The sequence below is a fragment of the Formica exsecta genome, unplaced genomic scaffold (assembly GCF_003651465.1).
Source record: "Formica exsecta isolate Colony F162 unplaced genomic scaffold, ASM365146v1 scaffold15, whole genome shotgun sequence".
NCBI classification, from domain to species: Eukaryota; Metazoa; Arthropoda; class Insecta; order Hymenoptera; family Formicidae; genus Formica; species Formica exsecta.
Window position 1 is genome coordinate 2,665,634 of NW_021848825.1, and position 23,247 is coordinate 2,688,880.

The window sequence follows — 23,247 nt, forward strand, 5'->3', positions numbered from 1 at the left end:
GTTATTGTGTTTTCATATATTTCTCCGTATAAAGCCTAATGTGAAACGCACGAAGAGTCACAAATGAATAAATATTGCAACTTGAATTGTTGCCTACAAATAAGATATTTATTTTGTGAAAGTAATGCATCAAACTAATTTTTAAAATTTTGTTGGTATAAATATATAAATATTTTTTAACTGATTATATTTTTTTCTATAAAAATCAATTATTTTCTGAAAATCAGTTCGTGCTAATTTTATTATGTATGTAAATATATGATATTAATTTATTATTTTTAAAAAAATCTCTGCATTGTTTATCGCTTAATAATTATTAAAAATGTGCAGCCTATATAGAAAATGTAGCGTAGCAATTAAATTAATTCTCGATACGATCTTTTCTTGAACTTGACCGATTTATCTCGCGAAAAATCTTACTAAAAGATTTTCTAAACTTTATTTAATAAAAATACTTAAAATTATCAATATCTCTATTTTCATCTTTTCCTTATATATATATGTATATTGAATGTTATGCAAATTATATAAAAATGTAAACAAAAAATTATTTTAAAAATTTGACGATTATTCGCAAATCATTAGTAAAAATTAATAATAAGTTGAAGATAATATTCTTTTCTCATTTATAACAAGATATTACACTGATCTACTTTTTATCGTTTATTATCTACGTTTATAATTTAAATTCAAAATATTTAGCCAAAAAACAGCCAACCGATCAATTTTATTTGATGATCAAAATCATTTAAATTAGTTAAAATGAGTCTTATCAATTAACTAAATGAATTTACTGTGTATATATTTAATAGCCATTAATTAATTTAAAAAAAAATATTTGCTCTTTTACTCTAAAATTGCATCGGACAATTAAAGCGGAACAATGCAAGCTTCTTGCTTAAATCAGGTCGAGAATCTCTCTTTCTCTCTCTATCCCTATCTATCTCTTTCTCTGGGTGCAGTAAATTTTCAAGTCATGTGTCACAATCCGAGCTTAATCCGTCTCCCCAGGGCATCGTTAACGAGCGATGACTCTCGCGTTGGCGACGCAGGCGTAATTGTAACGGACGAGTATGCAAATTGTCGGCGCGTTCGCTTGTCACTCGATCTTTCGTCGTGGGACTCGCCAAACGAATCACTCGCGGGCCCGGACGGACCGAGCCGGACCGGATCGGACTTTAAAGTCTCTCGCGGCTCTTCTTGCCGATCTCCTTTCGCGTCCTCCCACGCTCGTCTCGGCGCGCCTCTTTGGTAACCGCCGCGCCAACAGGTTTGCAAAGTCAAGAGCCTTTATCCGAAACGTCGCCACGTCAGCGGCGTCGACGTAAAAGTGAGCCTACAGCATTCGTCGTTCCGTTCCGTGACATTTCACACAGTACCACGTAATTTTTGTCGCCTTACAAGCGGATTCTTTTTCACGATTTCTTTGCCTCCAACGTTCTCAATTATTAAATCTATCATTTTCTCGTTCGTCATATGCAAACATGTAGTTTAGAGCCATATAACTGTCTTTTTACAATTAGTTTATAGACATATCTGGAACTGTCATTTTAATATTATTTAGAACAACATGATTTAACAAATAAATATTAAAAATAAAACGGTTTCATATATTCTTTACGAGTAAAATATATGGGAAATTATATGAACATGAAAACCGATCCTTCAAGTCATTTCATCCATGATTGGTAGCAGTAATTCATAATAAATTCAATTTTTTTCTTAATAAGTACTAGCTCTTTTATGAAAGTAAAAAATTTGTAAATATTTATTATTCTCTTAGAAATAACAATCCTGATATTTCTATGATGTATTATGATAGTTTAAATGAGAAAGTACAAAAAATTTGATCGAGACTTTTGATTCTATGTATAAAAAACATAACATTATGTTATAAAGAAGATAATTCTTCTCATACTGTTAATTATCATTCCATCAAAATGGTCATTGAATGAATTGAATATTCCGAATGATCAAGATTTTCTCCTCCTACGGGGCAGAAAACGAGAATATTATGTTACAATACCACGTTAATGTCGATTCTACTCGTCGTTGTAGGAATGACTCGCGCAAAACGCGCGTAATCATCGTAACAATTATTTTTTAGTTGGCGGCTTCCTAAGTCCCTCCACATACACACGCAGGAACGGCGAACCGCAAATACCGCGAACCGTTGCGAACTATTACGACCGAATCACGCGTCCGTTATGGCTTGCAATTGGCAGCTCCGGTATATATATGCTCGAACACGTTTCCTGCGACTTTTCTGCGGCTGGTGTGCCGGACGTGTGTCAGCGATGTTTATGTTCGCGGTGCAAGAGGCGAGCGACCTGCTCCGACAGTGAATGAACGGAGTAACGAACTCGTCAATGAGTATTCGTGCTAATGACATACGGCAACAAAGCCGATTTTTCTGCAGCGTTGAGAGCAAACAGGAAAAACGTCGAATAAAAAAAAGTTGGCTGTGAGGAATCGAAATACATTTATGAACAATATTTATCAGATACATTTATAAGATAATTGATTTTTCACAATTTACTTCTTTCGAATAAAATTAGATTTTGTGTAAATAAATTGATAACGAACAAATTCACACTGCAAAAATATTAAATTAAATGTCATAATAATGATTCGAATTTCGAAACACAAGATAAGTTATTTCAATCAAAACAATTTAAATCAGGAAATTTTTCATTATAAATGCTTTGAATTCTGTGTCACAATAAATGCAAAAAAAAATTTTTAGACGAGAAAAATAAAAGAAATAAGTAATAAATTAAAACTATTGAAGAGAAAATGTATTCAAATATATTTTCTCTTCCGCTTTATTTAAAAGTTTTTCTTGTTTTTCGAATCAGGTGATGAAACAGATAGAGAAAATACTCTTTCGTATACAGATATGATACATGTTTCACGGAGTTTGTAAATAAAATAAATAATCGATGAAAATTAAGATAATCGTGATAGTGAATAATAACGGCAGAGCATCAATAATTCTATCTATATTTCTCTATCTCTATTTTGGCATCCGATGATCAAGTGCGGAGAACCGGTCGTTATTCTTATTCTCGCTCGGAACGTCCGTTTTGTTGTCATCGTTTCGTAACCTGTATAGCCGACATGGTTACACTTATGGCACACCACGCCATACGATCGGACATGACTTTGCGCCGGTTGTCGTGTTCATTAGCATGTGGACATCTCATTGACGGCAGCTCGGTCTCGTCGGCGCGACCCACTCGTTTTCGCGTCCAGGTTTGTCGGCATGCCGCAGAACATAATCTGCCCGTTGTGGGATATAAACGCCAATGCCCACGCGCAAGGGTGAGAGAGGAGAATACCATCGGGAATGAGTTACGCCGCGTGACAACGCGGAATGCATTCGATTTAGCTTCCTTCGACCTCGAAGGTATGAGAAGACCGTGGAAGTAAAAGGAAAAATTTACTACCCCTTGAACGTTCCGAGAAAATTGATCGTCCTTATAAAATGACTTTTTTTTTATCCAATTCCGTTTACAATAGTGAATTTATTGGGGGTTTGCAATTTCTACAATGCCAGAGATTGATGTTATGAGATTATTGGGAAACTCTCACATTTTCACATCCTTCTTGTGTAAGTTCGACGACCTTATTCGATGGGCCGTGACATGCGCGTTTTCTGCCTCGCAATTCGACGTATACAATTCTCTGGAAGCTGTTTTTATTCGCGAATATTTCTCTCTCGATGCTCAATTAAGTCTACGGTTATCCATGATACGCGTTTTCTCAATCTAGACGGAAAAATTCGCGACTCGCGGAAATTCTTTGAATGCGTCGCCCTCCGCGTGAGATCCACAAGAACCGATCTTGTATCGCGGCGGTTAATTCTCAGACAGTCGACAAGACACGAGCAATGCGGCGAGTTATCTAGCGTTGTCGCGACCGACCCAAGAAAATCATCGACTTTAACAACGGCAATAACCGCAGCGCATACTCTTCGTATCGGCAGAAAAAAACGATGAGCAAGAGTAGCGAGGCGATTCTCTTGGCTTCCATTCTTAACGCTAGAAAAAGCTCGATCCTTTCTCAATATCTTCAATGTTTAATTTATCTCCGTATTTTCTTAAGGCGTGAATATAATGTACTAACGAAAAATATTGTCGTATATTATATTTAATTAATATCTTTGAGAGAACATTACGAAGATGCTAAATATACTGTGTATTATTTTCCATTCGAAAATACCGACAATGAAATCTGGCGCAACCGGCTGCTAACGGAAGTAGTTAATGTCACAAATGGAAACTGGAAACGATCTGGAAATTCTTTGAATGCGTCGCCCTCCGCGTGAGATCCACAAGAACCGATCTCGTATCGCGGCGGTTAATTCTCAGACAGTCGACAAGACACGAGCAGGAAGAATGCGGCGAGTTATCTAGCGTTGTCGCGACCGACCCAAGAAAATCATCGACTTTAACAACGGCAATAACCGCAGCGCATACTCTTCGTATCGGCAGAAAAAAACGATGAGCAAGAGTAGCGAGGCGATTCTCTTGGCTTCCATTCTTAACGCTAGAAAAAGCTCGATCCTTTCTCAATATCTTCAATGTTTAATTTATCTCCGTATTTTCTTAAGGCGTGAATATAATGTACTAACGAAAAATATTGTCGTATATTATATTTAATTAATATCTTTGAGAGAACATTACGAAGATGCTAAATATACTGTGTATTATTTTCCATTCGAAAATACCGACAATGAAATCTGGCGCAACCGGCTGCTAACGGAAGTAGTTAATGTCACAAATGGAAACTGGAAACGATCTATTCAACAGTTGGCTTCCAAGCTTGAGAATCTCTCTGCACGTTGATTTCTTCGTAACAATTTACTGAATAATCTTCCTTTGCGAATATAGAGAGACTAATTACCGTATAAACTTACACGTAATTTTCTGATCACATTCCTAATGTGTCTAAGATTACAGGTCTTATAATCAACGAGTTCAATCTTCCACATTTTTTCATTTATTTAAATCTTATAATAACTGTTTTATCGTTGAACCGAACCTCGATTTCAACTGATTTAATGTGTAAATCGTAGATATTCTAATTAAGTTTCGAATATTTTCCAGCTAGTTTTTCTATCATGATTTATGTCTCGCTTAAATAGATTTATTAAATGTTCTCGTTTTATTTTACAAGCCTTCTTTTTCAAAATAAAAATCCGGCGCTTTAAATCTTCTTTCTTAATCAAAATATCTTCTATTAAAAAAAAAAAAAAGAAAAAAGAAAAACAAAAGAGCGCGTAATTAGAATCAACCACGTGATAAAAAAATTATGCGTAAATTCACACTATTATAATTAACATTCTATATTTGCAAAGAAAAACTATTCAACAAAATGTACCGAGGAAATCAACGTGCAAGAATTCTTAAGCTTGATCACTGCATAAATTTTATTCAACAAACGCACAATAATTTTATAAAAAAAATAAACTAAGTTTGTAAAATTTGAGACGTTTTAATATTCGTCTCACATCTCTATAATACCTCGTAATTTACTTGTATACATAAATTTGTTTATATTTGTATGAAAACAATTTTCAGATGCAATATATATATATATATATATATATTGTTTATTATAATGATGCATATAATATATATAATAAACAATAAGAAAAATTATAAAAATTATATTATCCTTTAATGTCATATATATTAATATCCAGCGCTAAATATTAACTGTAACATTTCACCCTATTCGTAAACGCTGTAAACTTTTTTTTACATGTGCACATTACGGCTGATATCACTTCAATCAGGTAAGAGATTTTTTTCCGTGCAAAAAAAAAACCGGCACACACACAAGAGGCCGCGTATTAATAAGAGGAAGCGTCTAATGGACTTCCGCTGCGTTGTTCTTTATTTTCTATAGTATACGCGGCGTTTGTAAATAACATCATAGCGTAATGAGCCGTGTAATGTGACGGCATTTATTCGGCTCGTTGAAGATCGCTTTATTCACGGTCGGATCAAAAGATCCACCGGCGACTGCGCTACCAGATTTTACGATGTCGTGTGTGTGATGGCAATTTGATCATTATCTGCATTATGATTAATAGCGACAACTTCCCTTTTCACGATCCAGGATACGCTTTGACAATTGATAATATGGGAATTCTGTGAAAGTAGACAGAATAGTAATAAATAATCAAAGACTTGACATAAAAAAGAATTTTAGATGTCAGAAATTTTAGGATTATATAAAATAAAATTTTCTAAATATTTCATAGCAATTCTAAATAAATTCCGTATTTTTATTCCGAGAGAAAAAATGTAGAAGACTATTTCTAAGCATTGATTTTTTATGTACTGTTAATGTTAGCATATATAGTGTTTTATTACTGTTAGCCTACATACAGTTTTAGATTTTAAGATATACATAAAATTATTCTTGTTTAATATCTTCCTTACGTAAAAATGATTTTGAAAATATGAGACTTTTATATATCTCTTTTTTTTATGTCAGATCTTTGAATTAAAATAATAACAGAAGTCATGTATTCAGGATTAATTTAAGAATTAAATTTTTCAATTAATAGTTGCGATTTCTGAAGTTTACGATCAACAATAATCTAATCAAAAACATCACGTTAATGTTTAAAAAGACGACGTTTATAGCAAATGAATGCCGCGAAGCGAAGCTCATCCAGCTCAATCATCGTCGACAAGCGTAATAAAACTCGGAATTAATCCAATTGTCTTGCAACGTAATTGAATTGCGTAAGAAACGAAAAATCGATAACCGTCCCGATAGGCAAGTAACAGCCTCGGGCAAACGGTTGGCAATCATTCTGTTAGTTCGTGCAAACAAGCAATCCCGCGGGATTCAACGCGATGAGTATAATCGGCAAATACGGATTGTCCGAACCAATGATGATTCGCTTTCTCGTTCTACACCCGATGTGATATAGCGCATCGAACGGCCGCGCCGCGCCATGAGAGGTGAACAGCCTCCATTGTGGAAGCCGCTTGATTCCCGCTTAAGTAGATATGATTGAGGGCCGCAGTGGGGACGATCAATGAGCTACTAAGTATAGCCGGCCCGTGTGCTCGGGAGACGTTCAATCAACCCGCGCGGAACACGGGTCGCTCGTCTACTCCGAAACGCTTCAATCCGATTGGAAAACTTTCAGATATGCAGGACGGCAATGAAGAAGCTCGCAGCGATATATCACGATTCACTATTTATCCTCCTCTTTATCCCCGTAAGCGGTCGTGTTACGAAAAATGCCACGAGTCGCGAGCAAGTAAAGAAAAGATGCTTGTTTAATATCTTCCTTACGTACGTTTTGAAAATATGAGACTTTTATATATCTCTTTTTTTATGTCAGATCTTTGAATTAAAATAATAACAGAAGTCATGTATTCAGGATTAATTTAAGAATTAAATTTTTCAATTAATAGTTGCGATTTCTGAAGTTTACGATCAACAATAATCTAATCAAAAACATCACGTTAATGTTTAAAAAGACGACGTTTATAGCAAATGAATGCCGCGAAGCGAAGCTCATCCAGCTCAATCATCGTCGACAAGCGTAATAAAACTCGGAATTAATCCAATTGTCTTGCAACGTAATTGAATTGCGTAAGAAACGAAAAATCGATAACCGTCCCGATAGGCAAGTAACAGCCTCGGGCAAACGGTTGGCAATCATTCTGTTAGTTCGTGCAAACAAGCAATCCCGCGGGATTCAACGCGATGAGTATAATCGGCAAATACGGATTGTCCGAACCAATGATGATTCGCTTTCTCGTTCTACACCCGATGTGATATAGCGCATCGAACGGCCGCGCCGCGCCATGAGAGGTGAACAGCCTCCATTGTGGAAGCCGCTTGATTCCCGCTTAAGTAGATATGATTGAGGGCCGCAGTGGGGACGATCAATGAGCTACTAAGTATAGCCGGCCCGTGTGCTCGGGAGACGTTCAATCAACCCGCGCGGAACACGGGTCGCTCGTCTACTCCGAAACGCTTCAATCCGATTGGAAAACTTTCAGATATGCAGGACGGCAATGAAGAAGCTCGCAGCGATATATCACGATTCACTATTTATCCTCCTCTTTATCCCCGTAAGCGGTCGTGTTACGAAAAATGCCACGAGTCGCGAGCAAGTAAAGAAAAGATGAAAATCTAAATGTAAGAAACAAAAATACGCACACGCGCTTTTGCAAATATTGCAAATAAAATCATAATAAATATTTATAGAGAGAATATAATTGATAAATGGATAGCTTCACATATTGTTATTAATTTGACGTAAAGTATATCTGATAATATTTTTTTTAACAAAAAATATAAATTTTAATAGAGACAAATATAATTTCAAGAAAATATATTCTTAACAGGAATATATTTAAAAGAGACAATTTTTTATACGAACAAACGTTCATAGCGCGGTCAATGAATTAATAAAACTATTAGTGGACAATGAAAGAAAAACTTTTAAACATCGGCAGCTTCAGCGACACTGACATTTTCTTCGCGGGAAGAAAAAGCGTGAGAATGGTCGGTTATTCGATAAATACGTCTCGATAACGAGTCTCATAAAATTTACTAGCTTTCACATGCCTCCGACGACACCGAGCAATAAAATTCCACGATGGAGCGCGAGAAACAATAAAGTGGGCGAATTAAGTTGCATCTTAAGTAGTTTCTCTTCAGAGTATAATAATCCGCCGCGAAAAACGACGCTACATCGATATCAGCTGATCGTTAGCACCTATTTATATTTCATGCTATTTCTCGCTTTCGCGCGAGAACCTTTGACTCTAACCATGCCACGGAGAGCGCGTTGCTCAGCAATTATAATTACCGTTATTGCAAAAGCAGGTTTCGATGAAATTAAATTCATTTAGCTAATTGATAAGACTCATTTTAACTAATTTAAATGATTTTGATCATCAAATAAAATTAATCGGTTGGCTGTTTTTCAGCTAAATATTTTAAATTTAAATTATAAACGTAGATAATAAACGATAAAAAGTAGGTCAGTGTAGTATCTTGTTATAAATGAGAAAAAAATACTATCTTCAATTTATTATTAATTTTTACTAATGATTTGCGAATAATCGTCAAATTTTTAAAATAATTTTTTGTTTACATTTTTATATAATTTGCATAACATTCAATATACATATATATATAAGGAAAAGATGAAAATAGAGATATTGATAATTTTAAGTATTTTTATTAAATAAAGTTTAGAAAATCTTTTAGTAAGATTTTTCGCGAGATAAATCGGTCAAGTTCAAGAAAATATCGTATCGAGAATTAATTTAATTGCTATGCTACATTTTCTATATAAAACAAAGTAAAATAAAATTCATTCAATTTTTATGGCTTTAGTTTGAATAAATTAGGGTGGAAAGACGGCTAAGATACCGTAAAAGCATAAATAAATTTTTTCCACACCTATATATTTCTGAACATATATTGTTATCTATCAATTAAAAAACCAATAATAATTGAAATCTTTTCGAAAATAAGATTTGCAAAAAAAAAAAAGTTAATATATGTATTTTCAAAACCTAATTAATTATACCCATATGTTAAATCACATATATATATTATATTATTGCGGAATAAATTACGAATTAATATAGAAGGCTCTGTTAAACACACGTTCCGGTTTTTCAGTATTTTATTCAGCAAGAAATATTTCCATCATAAATTTTGTCGCAGCTTCAGGCTGTAAAGGCGAGTGTATTCGCATGTCACGCGAGCACATGCATATCGGAATATAACATCACTAGTACAACGATTCTATTCACACGCATTCGAGTCTCACCGCGGAACTTTTTCACACCGCTACAAACGAAGTGCAAGCATGCCGATTCGGTGCACACAAGTAGCATTCGGATTTTTCAATAGACGGCATGACATGAAGTAGCCACTTTACAAGGTACGCCGCCTACGCCGTACTTGGACCAGAATTTCAAGTTCGGCGCGCCGCGAAAGTTTAGTTGTCGGTAAATCATACACGTATATACGCACACACATGCGTTTCCGTGCATAAGAGGGTTCATCGAATGCGAGCAGCTGAGCGTACTGGCTCGGCAAAAATCATTCGCGAGTTTTCATAAACCGCATACACCCGATAAACGGTCATTCCGGAAATGAAACTTAACGTTGTATCCGCGATTTCTACTCTCGTAAATTATCCTTCGACTATTCATTAATAAATGTACATCTTACGAATAATTTATCTTTTTAAATATATATATAAAAATATTATTTGTAAGGGAGAAAAATATTTTCGGGTCATTTAAAAAAAAAAAAAAAAAAAAAAAAAGGATTGAATAGTTATTCTTATTATTTCACGTTAAGTTTAACGTAAAGCAAAAAGTTCAAATATTAAAAATATTGATAATTACTTACCAAATCCCATCCGCACTTCCTCCTCGTCGTCACTATCGATATGCTTGATTCCTGCCACTTCGAAGCTCTTCGCGGACTGTTCTTTCCGCGAGACGGATACGGAGGAAGAGCAGTCGCAGTTATCCTCGCCGACGCTACAGCCGCAGTCGTCGCCAGCGCATCTGCATCCTAAGAGCGGGTCGTCCGTGTCTATGTTCCTACACGCCGGACAAGGAAACGTCATATCGTCGAGCGAGACCCTCTCGATCTTTCTCTCGACGGTGACAAGGAGACTGCCTATGTACGCCGGCAGATCCTCGTCAGTGACGTCACCCGGACCACCTACGTTCCGTAATCTGTCCTCGAGATCCTTCGACGAATCATTAGCGCCGCTGTTTTGCCGCATAATGCACTCTTCAAATTGCAAAGGATTCTTCAGATCTTTCGGTGCGATCGATCTGCTGCGCGTTTCGCACCTGCTACTCTCCTTCCACTTTTCCATCACCGTAGAGGAGACGACATTGGCGCACCGTTTCACTTTGATGCGACCCTCGTCGCCGCCAGTGAGACTAGAAGAGTTCTTGGAATGCGCCCTGCAACTCGAACCTCGATCGAGTTTGCCGTCGAGATCCTCCTTCCAAGCGTCGACGCTGGATGCGGACTTGGACTTCATCACCGTGGTAGTACGACCGGACTTGCTGATCGTGAGATTCTCACGACAAGATTGGTGCTCGAGCCTGTCGATCGATCTGGCCTCCTCCCGACGATTCTCGACGCTGCTGGTCTCGCGTGTCCTTGGACGCGCATCCTCGCGCGATCTTCGCCGCGGACGACCGGTGGCCTTCATCGCGCCAGAGGATTGCGCCCCGCTGAGATTCGAGCTCGCCGTGCTTGCTGACGAGCTCGTCTGACCCTTGTTCGTCAATTCCCGCCAGTCCATGAACTCGTCCTCACGATCCCAACCTAAGATCCCCGGAGTCCTCATCGACGTAGTTCGCCAGACTACTGCTATCTGCGAACAGTAGTATATAGCTTTGTTCTTAACTCTGTTGCACTTTTACCCATTCGCAGAATTTACGTCAAGTATAACATCAAGAAATTCTTGACTACAAATTGCTTCAAATTTTAATTTAAAGTTAATTCTTTCCCCATAATAAAAATGTTAAAATAGCAATAGTTTCCCACAGAGATTAAACTATTGATAATAAAAGATTTTTCGCTAATTAAGCTGACTAAAGATATAAATAAATAAAAAAATTTAGCTGTAACTTATTATCGCGGTAAACTGGCTTATTCGGCACGATTCTAGGAACAGGAAAACGTTATAACCGTAACAATGTCGTTTCAGCGTTCTTAAAGAGATGTCTTTTATTACCTGAGGGGGAGGTTTAAACGGACATCTAATAACGCGAGTCCCATTACGTGCTTATATCCGCATACGCGATGACTGGTATAATATTTATGTCGAGGATCGATCGCTCGGAAGGAACGTCAGGAATTCCGGCCGAGTCTTCGACTCGGTCATCAAGACAAAGTTGTCGTTCTCTCGCGGCAATATCCATAGAACATCACTCGCGGCGATATCCATAGAACATCACTCGCGACGATCCTTTCGCGACGACAAGGAAACAGAGAAAGAGAAAAAGAACGAAAAAGGACGTGACTCACCTCAACGGTATTTTGCTCGGCGGCTTTACCGGCAGTCTTAACGCCGTTGACCGACGAGGTGGTTGCAATTGTAGTTGCAGCAGCCACGCTGCGTACGCAGAGGTAACATTCCCCGAAACGCAGCGCGGACGCTTCGAGCTCACCCAGATGCAGGATCAGACCACTGCCACCTAACGTTAGGGGCCAGCCCTCGGGCACCACCGCCTCGTTCCCCTACAATCAGATAAATGGATCACGTTATATCTCCTTTCTTAATCAGCTTCATATGCTTTCGCGCTAATCATCGTAATTTTCGTCGTATATGAATGGAGTTTCTTAAGCACTTCCGTACATGTAGTTTTTACCGAATATTCTGTACGTAAGAAACACTCCTTTTCTCTCGCAAATAAGAAAAGTATAAAAAAACAAGATACAATTAAAGATAAAAAAGAAAAGTGTATAATAGAAAATATAGTGCAAATAGAACTAATTAGAATTTTCGTAAATAAATTGCACGCGAAAGTGAAAAGAATTACAACACAACGCACGTTAATCACGCTAATTACAGAATAATTCATGCTGTGAGGATACACCCAAAATTAAGAGAACGTGCAGTCAGCCAGTGACTGTCCTTTTTACCTTTCTCTATTAAAGAACGCGCCCTGATGAGCAAGAACGCGAATCAAATTTAAACGGAGTCAAAGCGTTTCGTATACAGCAAAAGAAGGTGTGGAATATTCCGCGCGGAATGTGTTAACGTCGGAGATTGCATCGTGAAATACATACTTTTGTATATTAAGATGTTACAACATAAACCGCAACAAACCCGATGTTGGATAATTATAGTTAAATCATGTAACGATACTTGAATATGTGATCTTAAATAAAAAAACATCGCTTTTTTTATATATAAATTGTTCTAAAAAATAAGCTGAGGTATATAAAAAAGATATCAAATTTTATTTTTAGCAAATATATTAATTAGTTTGATTCTGTTAGAATAAAATATCTAAATATATTGCACATATAAAGTGTACTACAATCAAATTATTTGTAAGTTATGAATATACAGGATGTCCCATAATTGATAGTAGATCGATCAGATAGAAGATAAATTTTTAAAATAAAAAAGTAAAAGCAATATTGTATATTGTATTCATCCAGTAAAAAATCAAGTTAGATATATGTATATGAAAAAATATATCAAACAATATCTAATGAGAATGTCCTTAAATTTCTTAAATTATGCGATCCATGTTATTATCAGTATTACTTTGCCGCGAGTTAATTAATTATGCATTGATGAACCGATAAGATTCGTCGTCGAATCTTCCAATTGACTAACTCTATTTGGTAAAGTTTCATTTTGCCGCGGAATGCAGTCACGCGTCCGCCTCTTTCAGTCTCGATAATGAAAATCGCGGACGATCAAACGAGCCCGTTTCATTTGCTACGCTCTTTTAATTGCGAACACGAAGTATAATTGTATGCATTCGTTTAGCGCCCTTTATTTGCGCTATCCTACCATCTAATTACTTACACGAGCCACATAGTCACGAGCCGACATATGTAGGCGTTATTGCAAGGTGCAAGTCTCGAGAGAATCTCGCACCTTCGACGCGCGATCTCTTCTCCTTCCGAGATGAGAAGATACGAGCCGTGAGGCTGGATATTAAATTAAACGTTACAATGTATCGAGATGGCCAAGGAATAAATCGCGATAACGCTTCTGATATTGCCGACAGTTATGTATTTGCGAACGTGTTACATTGTTACAGGAAAGATTGCTCATTAGTTCAATTTTTCTTTTATACGATAAATTTGATCTACTTATTAATTATGGGACATTCTGTATATTCATAATTTATATATAATCCTTTTTACAGATTCAGACAAAAAGCACATAGAGGAATTAAATTTCAAAGATTACAATTAGAGACAGCATATTCGCGTAAAATTATACAATTAGAGAAAAAATTAGAAAATCTATCACAAAATGCTAAAAAAGAAAAAAAAAATTGCAGGCGGCGAATTTGAAAATAAAACAATTAAATCCATCTGCAAATAATTTTTTATATAATAACGCTTGATTTTTTACGTCTATTGGATAAATACAATATACAACATTGCTTTTACATTTTATTTTAAAAATTTATTAGTTCACAGAAAATATTTTTGGTTTTAAATTACAATATGTATAAATTGTTCTTTTATTTTATTCGAAAAAAATCTTTTTGATAATAAATAAAATATACACTCTTTTTCAATTGATACAGATAATAGCAAAACAGATTTAAAAAAAATAGCAATTTAATCTGGAACTAACGGATAGGAAGCACTAACAATAAGTCTAATCGTAGAAACTTTTACACTTGGCATTGAATCTTTTATTTCATTAAAGCGGGCATGCACCACACGACACTTGTCGTGACTCGTTGCATGTTCAATAAACTATGATGTACAAGAACACGAGAGAACACGAATTGCCCCAGTTACTAGGTATCCTTAATTATAAAAAGTATATGTATGCGAGTAAGTTTATTATAGTTAAGGTTAAAAGTTCTTCAAAGACATAACAAATAACGATACATATACACACAAAAATAAACCAAGTCGCGCTCTGACAGATCGCGTGAAATAAACTTTTATTACGATTCATCGGTACATTAAAATATCACGCGACAGATTATATGGTATGTCTTGGCATAAGTTGTCAGCAGCTCCCATTGACAGTGTCAATAATATCCTCAATAATATCAGTGTCAATAATACGTAAAACCGTTGCACATTTTCAATGGAATGTCCCAAAATAAAAATCGAATCACGTAATAAAAACGCAAAACAAGTCATAAGACTAGGTAAAATAGCGACGAAACTCAAGAGGACAAACATAGTACGAAGGGAAAGCGCGATATCGCGAAATTTCATCGAGCGTCCAGTATTACCGCATTGTTAGCGATCTAAGACCAATCAGTGCGAAAGCAACAACAACAGAGAGAATACAAAGCTAGTGTGACCATGACGACAGAACGGACGTTTATAATGCACGCGATAAGGAATCGGGGGCTCTCTTGCCTGTCAACCATGTGTCTCATTAGCGGGATAAAATGTCGCGCGAGAGATGTATCTGGCGCCGAAACTAAGCGACTTTCACTGCGTGATTTACGGACATACGTACACTGCCCCCTCAATTTAATTCGCGCGGCTAGTGTCTTACGTTCTGCACGCGGAAAAGCCATGTATGTTTTCAGCGATCGGCGAAGAAAACGGGAGATTCCGGCGGGAACGTAAATCAGAGCTTATCGCCGTGGAATTCGCATTAGGCCGTTAAGTGCGAACGCGGATACGTTGAATTTCATCGCTCTCAATATCACTCGTTTTCTGAAAAGTTTATCGCGCACCCCGTACATCGCCGTGTAATAATTTTAACTTTATCAATGATTTTTCGCGACGCAATTGCGGGCTCCGTTACACGCGACTAGGACGATCACGCATTGATACGCATACTGTTAGTATATGTCAAGACTAGTTTGAAAAGCTGCCTCTTAAAAAATATTTCAACAAATTAGAATCACTTTCTTTCTTATTGACAGTAAGCGCCGGATGTAAAGAAGAAATAATATAAATCGTAGTACTTTTTACTTTTATAAAAAAAGACATAAATATATTTGTGTGAGAAAATAAGAGGCTATTTATTAATTAAAATAGAACATGGATCAAGTCATACATTTTTGAAATTATACTCAAGAAATAAAAAAAGTGTTTCAATTTTATAATTATGTGAATTAAAAGAAATACGCGTATACTTACATCGTTTCTAAAATCGCAGATATGTGTAACTTAGAAATTATTTCTATCTTCAAGATAAGAGTGACTTGGTTTTTAAGTTAATCGTAAGCTGCATTATAAGCGTCTGCAAATGAATTAGCTCGCTAATGCAATCGCACGGCGAGAGCAGCGCATAGTTGAACACACGTTTCCCGATATCCGCTTGATCTGAAGGAAAGAATCCGTAATAGACGATTAACGAGGGGGAAAGAGAGAGAAAGGTACGCCTATACGGGAGACATGAGAGACGATAGACGCGGCCGGCTGCCGTACCGGATGCTGTCCAAGTGACAGACACGTGCACGCGACTGACGAGGGCTCATTAATCGCTGGCCGCACTACACAGGGTACGCATCGACGCGTCTGTATCTACACGAGCCACACAAACAAAGGTCGAGTAACACGCGCGGAAGTAGCGGAGCGGGTACATCGAAACATACATTTCGCAGCGGCCCGATCTGATGAAAGTCCGGCAAGACTGATTGCGATCTGGCTGCCGCGAGGAAGCGGGAGCAAGAGAGAGATATTTGCGAACTTGTTCCATGGATCCCCGGTTAAAAAACGCGCACGCGCCCCGCCGACCGCCCGTGGTAAACACGCTGTGTGCGCGATCAAATTAATCGGCATGACATCGTTACTTCTCCGAGTCGGACGTCTTTCACTTTGCGCTCCCGAGCCGTCTCTCTCGCGATCCGAATGGGGAAAATAAGTCTTAACCATGATATCGTTCACGGTGCGAAAAAATATAACGGTCGAGTGCAGAGGCTAACAGAGCTAAAAGAGAGAGCGACCGTGGATCTATGGCGTGTACCGAGTTACCGTATATATACGTGAATTGCGATTCGCGTAAATTTGCGTGGCGTGCGCGACATGCGACTGGTTTTTAATGAGCATATTTTCCAAAGTATTGATCGCGTGGTTAATTGGATAGAGAAAATTATGTGAATATGTAGAAAACGATAGAAAGCCAAGGCGGAAGAGATGATTTGTCAAACATACGCGAGAGATATTTATAGTGTGCGAGCAGATTTTATCAAATTTAAAGTAGTAATTAAATTTGTATTTAGTCAAATTATTAAATTTGTATTTACTTAAATTTATAGTAGTATTTAGTACTCGAACCAAAAAATGTAACAATCGATATGCTTCGGTGTCATCCTCTTAAAAATAATTGAATTGTTCTAATCAATGTTACATGAATCAATAACAATAACAAAACTGAACGATCCAATAAAGCATAATCGATTGAACGGAATTTCTATATTTTTTCTGCGTATCAATTAACATAATGTGTTAATCGGAAAATAGAGATGGAAATTATCATACGCATTTCACATGAAGTATTTCGGAATATCCATGCGAAAGGGTCCCGAGATGGATCACGCAGAGATGCGATCTAACCAGCCTGCGGACATGGCTCGGGGATCTCGAATGCGGCAACGGGTGTGTGTGTGTGTGTATGCGGGCGGCGCGTATGTACAACACGATGGGGCTTTCTGGCCGGTAACGCACCGTGAATACAGGCGTGCACAGACCGATTTCCTCTTTGCGCGCAGCGGCATGGCTCGTTTAAAATGCAGATTAGACCCTATCCCTGCGTCCTTTTAGCGCGACTTGCCGCTTGGCGTCGACGTGGCAACGGCATCGCGATCGCACAATATTCGGCATTATAAAACAGCATCTACAATCAAACACGCGTAGATAGACGGGCAAAAATAATTTTATTATATTCTGGAGAAAAATCCGTTGGAATAAAAATAATAATACATGAAACACAAAAATATATTATAAAGTTATTAGCTAAAAATAATAATAAGAACAACACGCATATATCGTGTGCGTTGAGAAAATTAAATAAAGATATAATGAAAAATGAAAGATAAATTATATGATTTAGGACGACACAGGAATACTAAAAATTAAGTCCAGGAACATTACTTATCATGTCTTACAATCGTCAATTGCGCGGATTGAGATATAAAACTTCGTGCGTGAGCATGCATTCTCCCTCTAACTCATTCCGCAGTATGTAAAAAATGGTTAAATACATGCAACGCCGACGTTCACATTGCGGTCGCACGAGCACGAAATTTCTTTGAGCATGTAACAGAGACCGGTTCGAATCGGCTCACGGTACGCTTGCAAACGCGAATTCAAGACCGCGGCTTTCGATGCGGTTTCACAATGAACCTTGTGGAGGTTCATGGCACGGAAATCCTATTCTGTAACAGGCGCCGTTGTTATTCGCGTTTCGTCTCGGCGTCGCGGCGTCTGCCACGCGAAGCATTTACGAATCAATGGCATAACGTGTCGACGGAATATTCATGCGAGCGATATATGTATAATAAACGATCGTTGTGTGATGACTCATGCGCGGGCGCATTTTTAGATTTCTAAAATAAATTTATGTTCAAGGCATTTATTGCCTGTATTTATAATTATAATGTGTTATTTTCTTATAAATGAAGAAAAAATTTCTATTAATTTGCAATTTTTCAATTTGTTTCTCTTTTATTTATTTTTTTAAATGTTTCATCTTTTGAATCGTTCGATTATATTTTTGCTAGATAATATCTCATCACTAGCGATGTTGTATTATAAAAAAATATTTGTAAATGTTTTACATAACAGCCCGAAAGAATAAAATATAGAATAATATAATTTATGTGTGCCCAACACACATATACTTTAATTCTACTTATAAAACGCTAGCCAAAACCAGCTATAACATATTATACACGATATCAATATACATGATAGTGAAAAAGATTCGTTTTGCCTTCATCTATCTTTCTCACTTTCTTGACATTTAAACAGCAGAATTAGACTTTATTATATCTTGGGGAAGTAAATCAATTAGAGACTAAATCACATCGCCAAGCGTACGGCATTTCTCGGCTACCAGTTAACAATGCAGGATCCTGAGGAAAACGCGAAAACAAGCTTGAGCGGAAAGAAGAAGTCTCTCCATCTTATTCGCGTCTTGTCTGTCAAGACATCTTGACTGGCGAGCTTGACTCCGTCAGAGGTCGATCTCTAGTACAGCAATAAACGGCGTTAGAGAAAATCCCGATGCAGGTTCTTAAATTTCATTTGCTATATCTTTCGTGGAGGAACTCTCTCCCTTTCCCCTTTCTTTCTCTTCTTCTCTTTCTTTTTTTATCTGTTTAAATTCTATTATACAAAATAGAGGAAATTTTAATATAATGCAATTGATAAACGCATTATGTATTCGAGAATTGTATTATACATAAAATTTTGTATACATATATATGTTATTTTTAAAATATTTAACAATTCTATACAATATACATAAGGGAAAAGATTAAATATTTCATAAATTACTATTAATTGTATTTCTACCGTTTCTCTCTTCCTTACATAATTGATTTTTGATTTTTTTTTTACGCGGAATATTTTATCCAGGGTATGATAAATAATAAATCTAAATCTGCTGTTTGATTGTCCGTCTGGGGATATTCCCTTCTGCGGTGCGAACTTCCGCAAAGGAATTACGGTATCAATGCGCACTTTACTGCGTAGAAGCCAAAGGTTCTCGGCGTTCTCTAGCTATGATTGGCCTATGACCGACGACAATAGAAAGCTGGGATACGCTCGTAAACCCGATGGCTTTTGAAAACGTCACTCGGGAAGAATCATGGAAATAGCGGACGGATTGAGGAAGCATCCACCAACGAAGAGGGGTTCTTGAACCTCGCTGGTTGACGGTCACTTTCCTCGAAGATCGTCCTTTCACATGTGTCACGTCGCAATCACCTGCGCGCCACGAGTCATCGCCTTTGCCATCTACGAGAAACAAACTCCCGCAACTGTTGTGCGAACATCATCCACCTGGATGGCAATACGCCGAGGTCGATATTACGGTATCGGACAATGATTTTCTGCAACGATGAATGCAACGTCAAATGTAGAGGAAAACGACGAAGAGAAACATTCACACGCGTCAAATATTATAGAAGATTTAAAATCTACTAGAATAACGAACCCGGCAATAAAGACAGAAACTTACAGTTGTGGTAGATATAAAGCTCTACATATTCTTTTCATATATATTTTATTTTAGAAACAAAGTAAAAAACAAGATAGTGTTTCTTATTTATCAAATTATATTTATAAAACTACAAATCAAGAAGTTTATCGCAAAAATTGTTTATAAATAAATATAAGTAAAACAGAAACATTCACGAAATATAGATCGTAATGAGAAAAATGGATTAATAACTACACGCGTGAAATATACACGCGGAATAATCGTGACAGAACACGCATTTTCTCGATGACAGGCAACTCTATCGAATTAGAGCGCGAGCAAAGATCGAGAGGCGGTACTTTTCGCATCGTTTATCTCCGCGCAGCTGCATTGTGACGTCGCATCTCGAATGGGCATATCGTCCATCGGGGTACATGTTGCGAATTCTTTCCGGTTTCTATCGCAACCTACCATTATCTGATGTGACATTTCATGAAAATGTGTGACGGCGGCCGTTTGTTATTACGCGGCTATCCGTGCACGTCGCGTCGTGCCAGTAAGTAATTATCGGTGTCTCACGGTGTAATTATCACAATTGTTATCCGATCCCAGGGCGAGGCTAAAAAGGTCAAAACTCGGGGAAGTCTCAACGAGACCTACAATAGATCCATCTTCTTGATCCTCGTCTCGCTATTTTAAAAGCACGTCTAGTTAATAAGTGGAAAATATCAAACAGCACGAAGAAAAAGATGCAAAAAAATGAAATAGAATTTGTTTAATTAAATTGAAACATCTCTGTCTATCACTTACTTTAATCTAAAGTATTATATAAAACATAAATTATATTTCAAAAATATTTGCATTATTTTGCTTATAATTGGAATATCCTTCTATCTTACAAAGAATATTTTCTTTGCCGTGAATTTTCTGTATGTTAAAGAAAAAAATGTGGAATATACAACATACACAAAATATACAAAATCAAAGCGACAAAGAGAATTTACCGTTTCCAACTATTTCTAGAGAAATTATATACTCGCCGATTGGAGATTATGGAACTAAATATAGCGAACGTTAATAAAGTACATCGTTTAATTAGCTAACCGTCAATCATTTCCTTATCAACGTCCTTTGTTAACGTAACATGGAACGATGTATACGGTCTCCTCGGAAAGACGCATCCTGTCTCCGAAGCGCTTGCACCTTCGGAGCGGAATGGCAGGTTCACATCATCATCATGACGTTAACCTTGAACGTTCTTTCGCAATGTATATACGAAGAAATCGACAATAAAATTACGAATATTGTACTATATCGTTCAATGCAGTACACAAGACAAGTATATAATTCCTCTGCTATAAGTCATCGTGAGAATAGGAAATGAACGGCTCTTTCTCGGCATGGAAGAGAGTAGCGTCTCTCATTTGCCGGTTCAATGAGTTACCATCGGAAGACCTCCCCAGAATCGCCGGAGGTGTGTATCGAGTTGTCGTATCTTTTAAACGCACACGCGTACACGTTGCTATCCCGTGCGTAGTAATTATGTTAATGTCGCGTGAGTCACGATTACAGGGAAGCGCGACGGCAGAATTAATAACAAAGATTCGCGATATATCCGAGGACATGTCAATTTAAGACAATCGCAACCGACGTAGAAATAAGCAAACGCGACGCGTTTAGGAAGCGAGGCGGAACAGGTACTTGGGGAACGCCAGGTATCTTAAAAACGAGCGAGCGCACGCGAGCCTGCGATAGATGTCGACGACGAAGTTTGTACTTTACGTTTACGTGAAAGCCAGCATGCGGTCACCATGCCTAAGGCCTCGGCGAACACCAATTTAAACATACATAAATCGATGAGTATAAATGTATCGACCCTCGATGAGTCGCTAATGTTGCATGATAGCACAAGATTTTATTTTGAAACGATTTGAATAACAGAACTTTCGTAAGTAATTAACGACTTAATTAAGTTATGTTATATGACTGAAGCATATTATTCCCCTAAAAAATAATAATAAATGTTAAAGAATAATATTTTCATAAGACAGTGCAAAAATATCTCATAGTATCCATTGATATATAGTTTATTTAAAATCTAATTCAAATAATTATAAATTAATTTATCTTCTATTCTTCAAACTTTATTTATATATTTTGAATCTTAACTCAAAAACGTGTTTATTTCAAACAAATTTATTCATTATCAATCGCAATTTTATCAGAGATTATAAATATTATTTATGTGCTCGCATTCGCGTATAAGTAATGGTCCTTGTAAAAGGACTTTTAACTGTAACGTCAAAATACAGATTCAAGATAAAATCCTAATGCGCGTCGGAAAGGTAGTGCCAGTATCTTGGAGCGATGCGAACGTACGTTTATCTCATGGCCGTGCGCGTGTGCCTTCGTGCATAATTCCGCATACGAGAACCCCAATTATCCGGTGCTTGCACCTCGCTCGAGCATCCTCGACAATACATCGATCTAAGAGACTGTCCGGCTCATTTTCTCTCGCCGAGACCGTAAGACAAATACGCATTGCTTTCGCCCGCGTGCTGTACGCATAATCCTCGCAAAGTTACGGAAGCAATCTTCTCTCTCGAAAAATCATTTCTCGATTAGAAATAGAATCGAGTTTCAATATGTTTTCGTAAATCTTAAGTGCTCGAGTATAATTCAATTAAAAAATTGGATGATAATTTACTTGCGCGTAAACTTAATAAAAATCAACGCCTTTATGAGAAAGCAATCAACTTTAAATGTACTTAATAACACACACACACACACACACATACACAATTCTGAATCAGTCATCGTTCATTGTACGTACACCCATTTGATGCCGATTGAAACACGCTTCATTAGATTTCGATATAGCGCAGCAAGTAGTTCATTTATTTTCTCGAATCTATTGCAATGTGTTACGAAACCGCTTGGCAAGAATTTGATTCCATCTTTAGTCTCGACTGTGCGAGTCGAGCTCGCGATGTTCCCGACGGGGGATGATGCTGCGAACTAGTCGTCCGGAGCGTTATCTCTTTCCCGACCGCCGTGCCGGTTACCCGCGGGCTACTTCTCTTCCAAGTGCACGCATGCATCTTGCATCGTGCCTCCCATATAGTCATTACCAACACTTGCACCGGTTAGTTCGCCGGGCGTGTAAGTGCGTGCGTGCGTATGCGCGTGCCTACCTCGCCTAACCCGCCGATGCGTGACTGTGTCGGGGGAGAGCAGAGTCTGCCAGGATTATTATGCAAGCTCGTAGTGCTCTCAGGCTGTCGGTGCTCCGGGTTCCGGGTCCGATTGTTCGCTCACTTGGACGCGATAAACTCCCTGACACCTGATGTTAATAGCGAACGTTAACGTGCGCGGCATTC

The 23,247-nt window shown here is 37.5% G+C and overlaps 1 protein-coding gene across 1 annotated transcript in view; it reads right to left on the reverse strand.

The window, feature by feature from the left end:
• Window positions 1-23,247, reverse strand: part of LOC115232741 (puratrophin-1-like) — a 244,851-nt gene that overhangs the window by 142,244 nt on the left and 79,360 nt on the right. The window contains exons 2-3 of the mRNA XM_029802803.1: window positions 12,070-12,282; window positions 10,423-11,413 (exon numbers count right to left, since the gene is read on the reverse strand). Of these exons, the coding sequence (XP_029658663.1) occupies window positions 10,423-11,413; window positions 12,070-12,282 (1,204 nt within the window). The remainder of the gene's footprint in view (window positions 1-10,422; window positions 11,414-12,069; window positions 12,283-23,247) is intronic.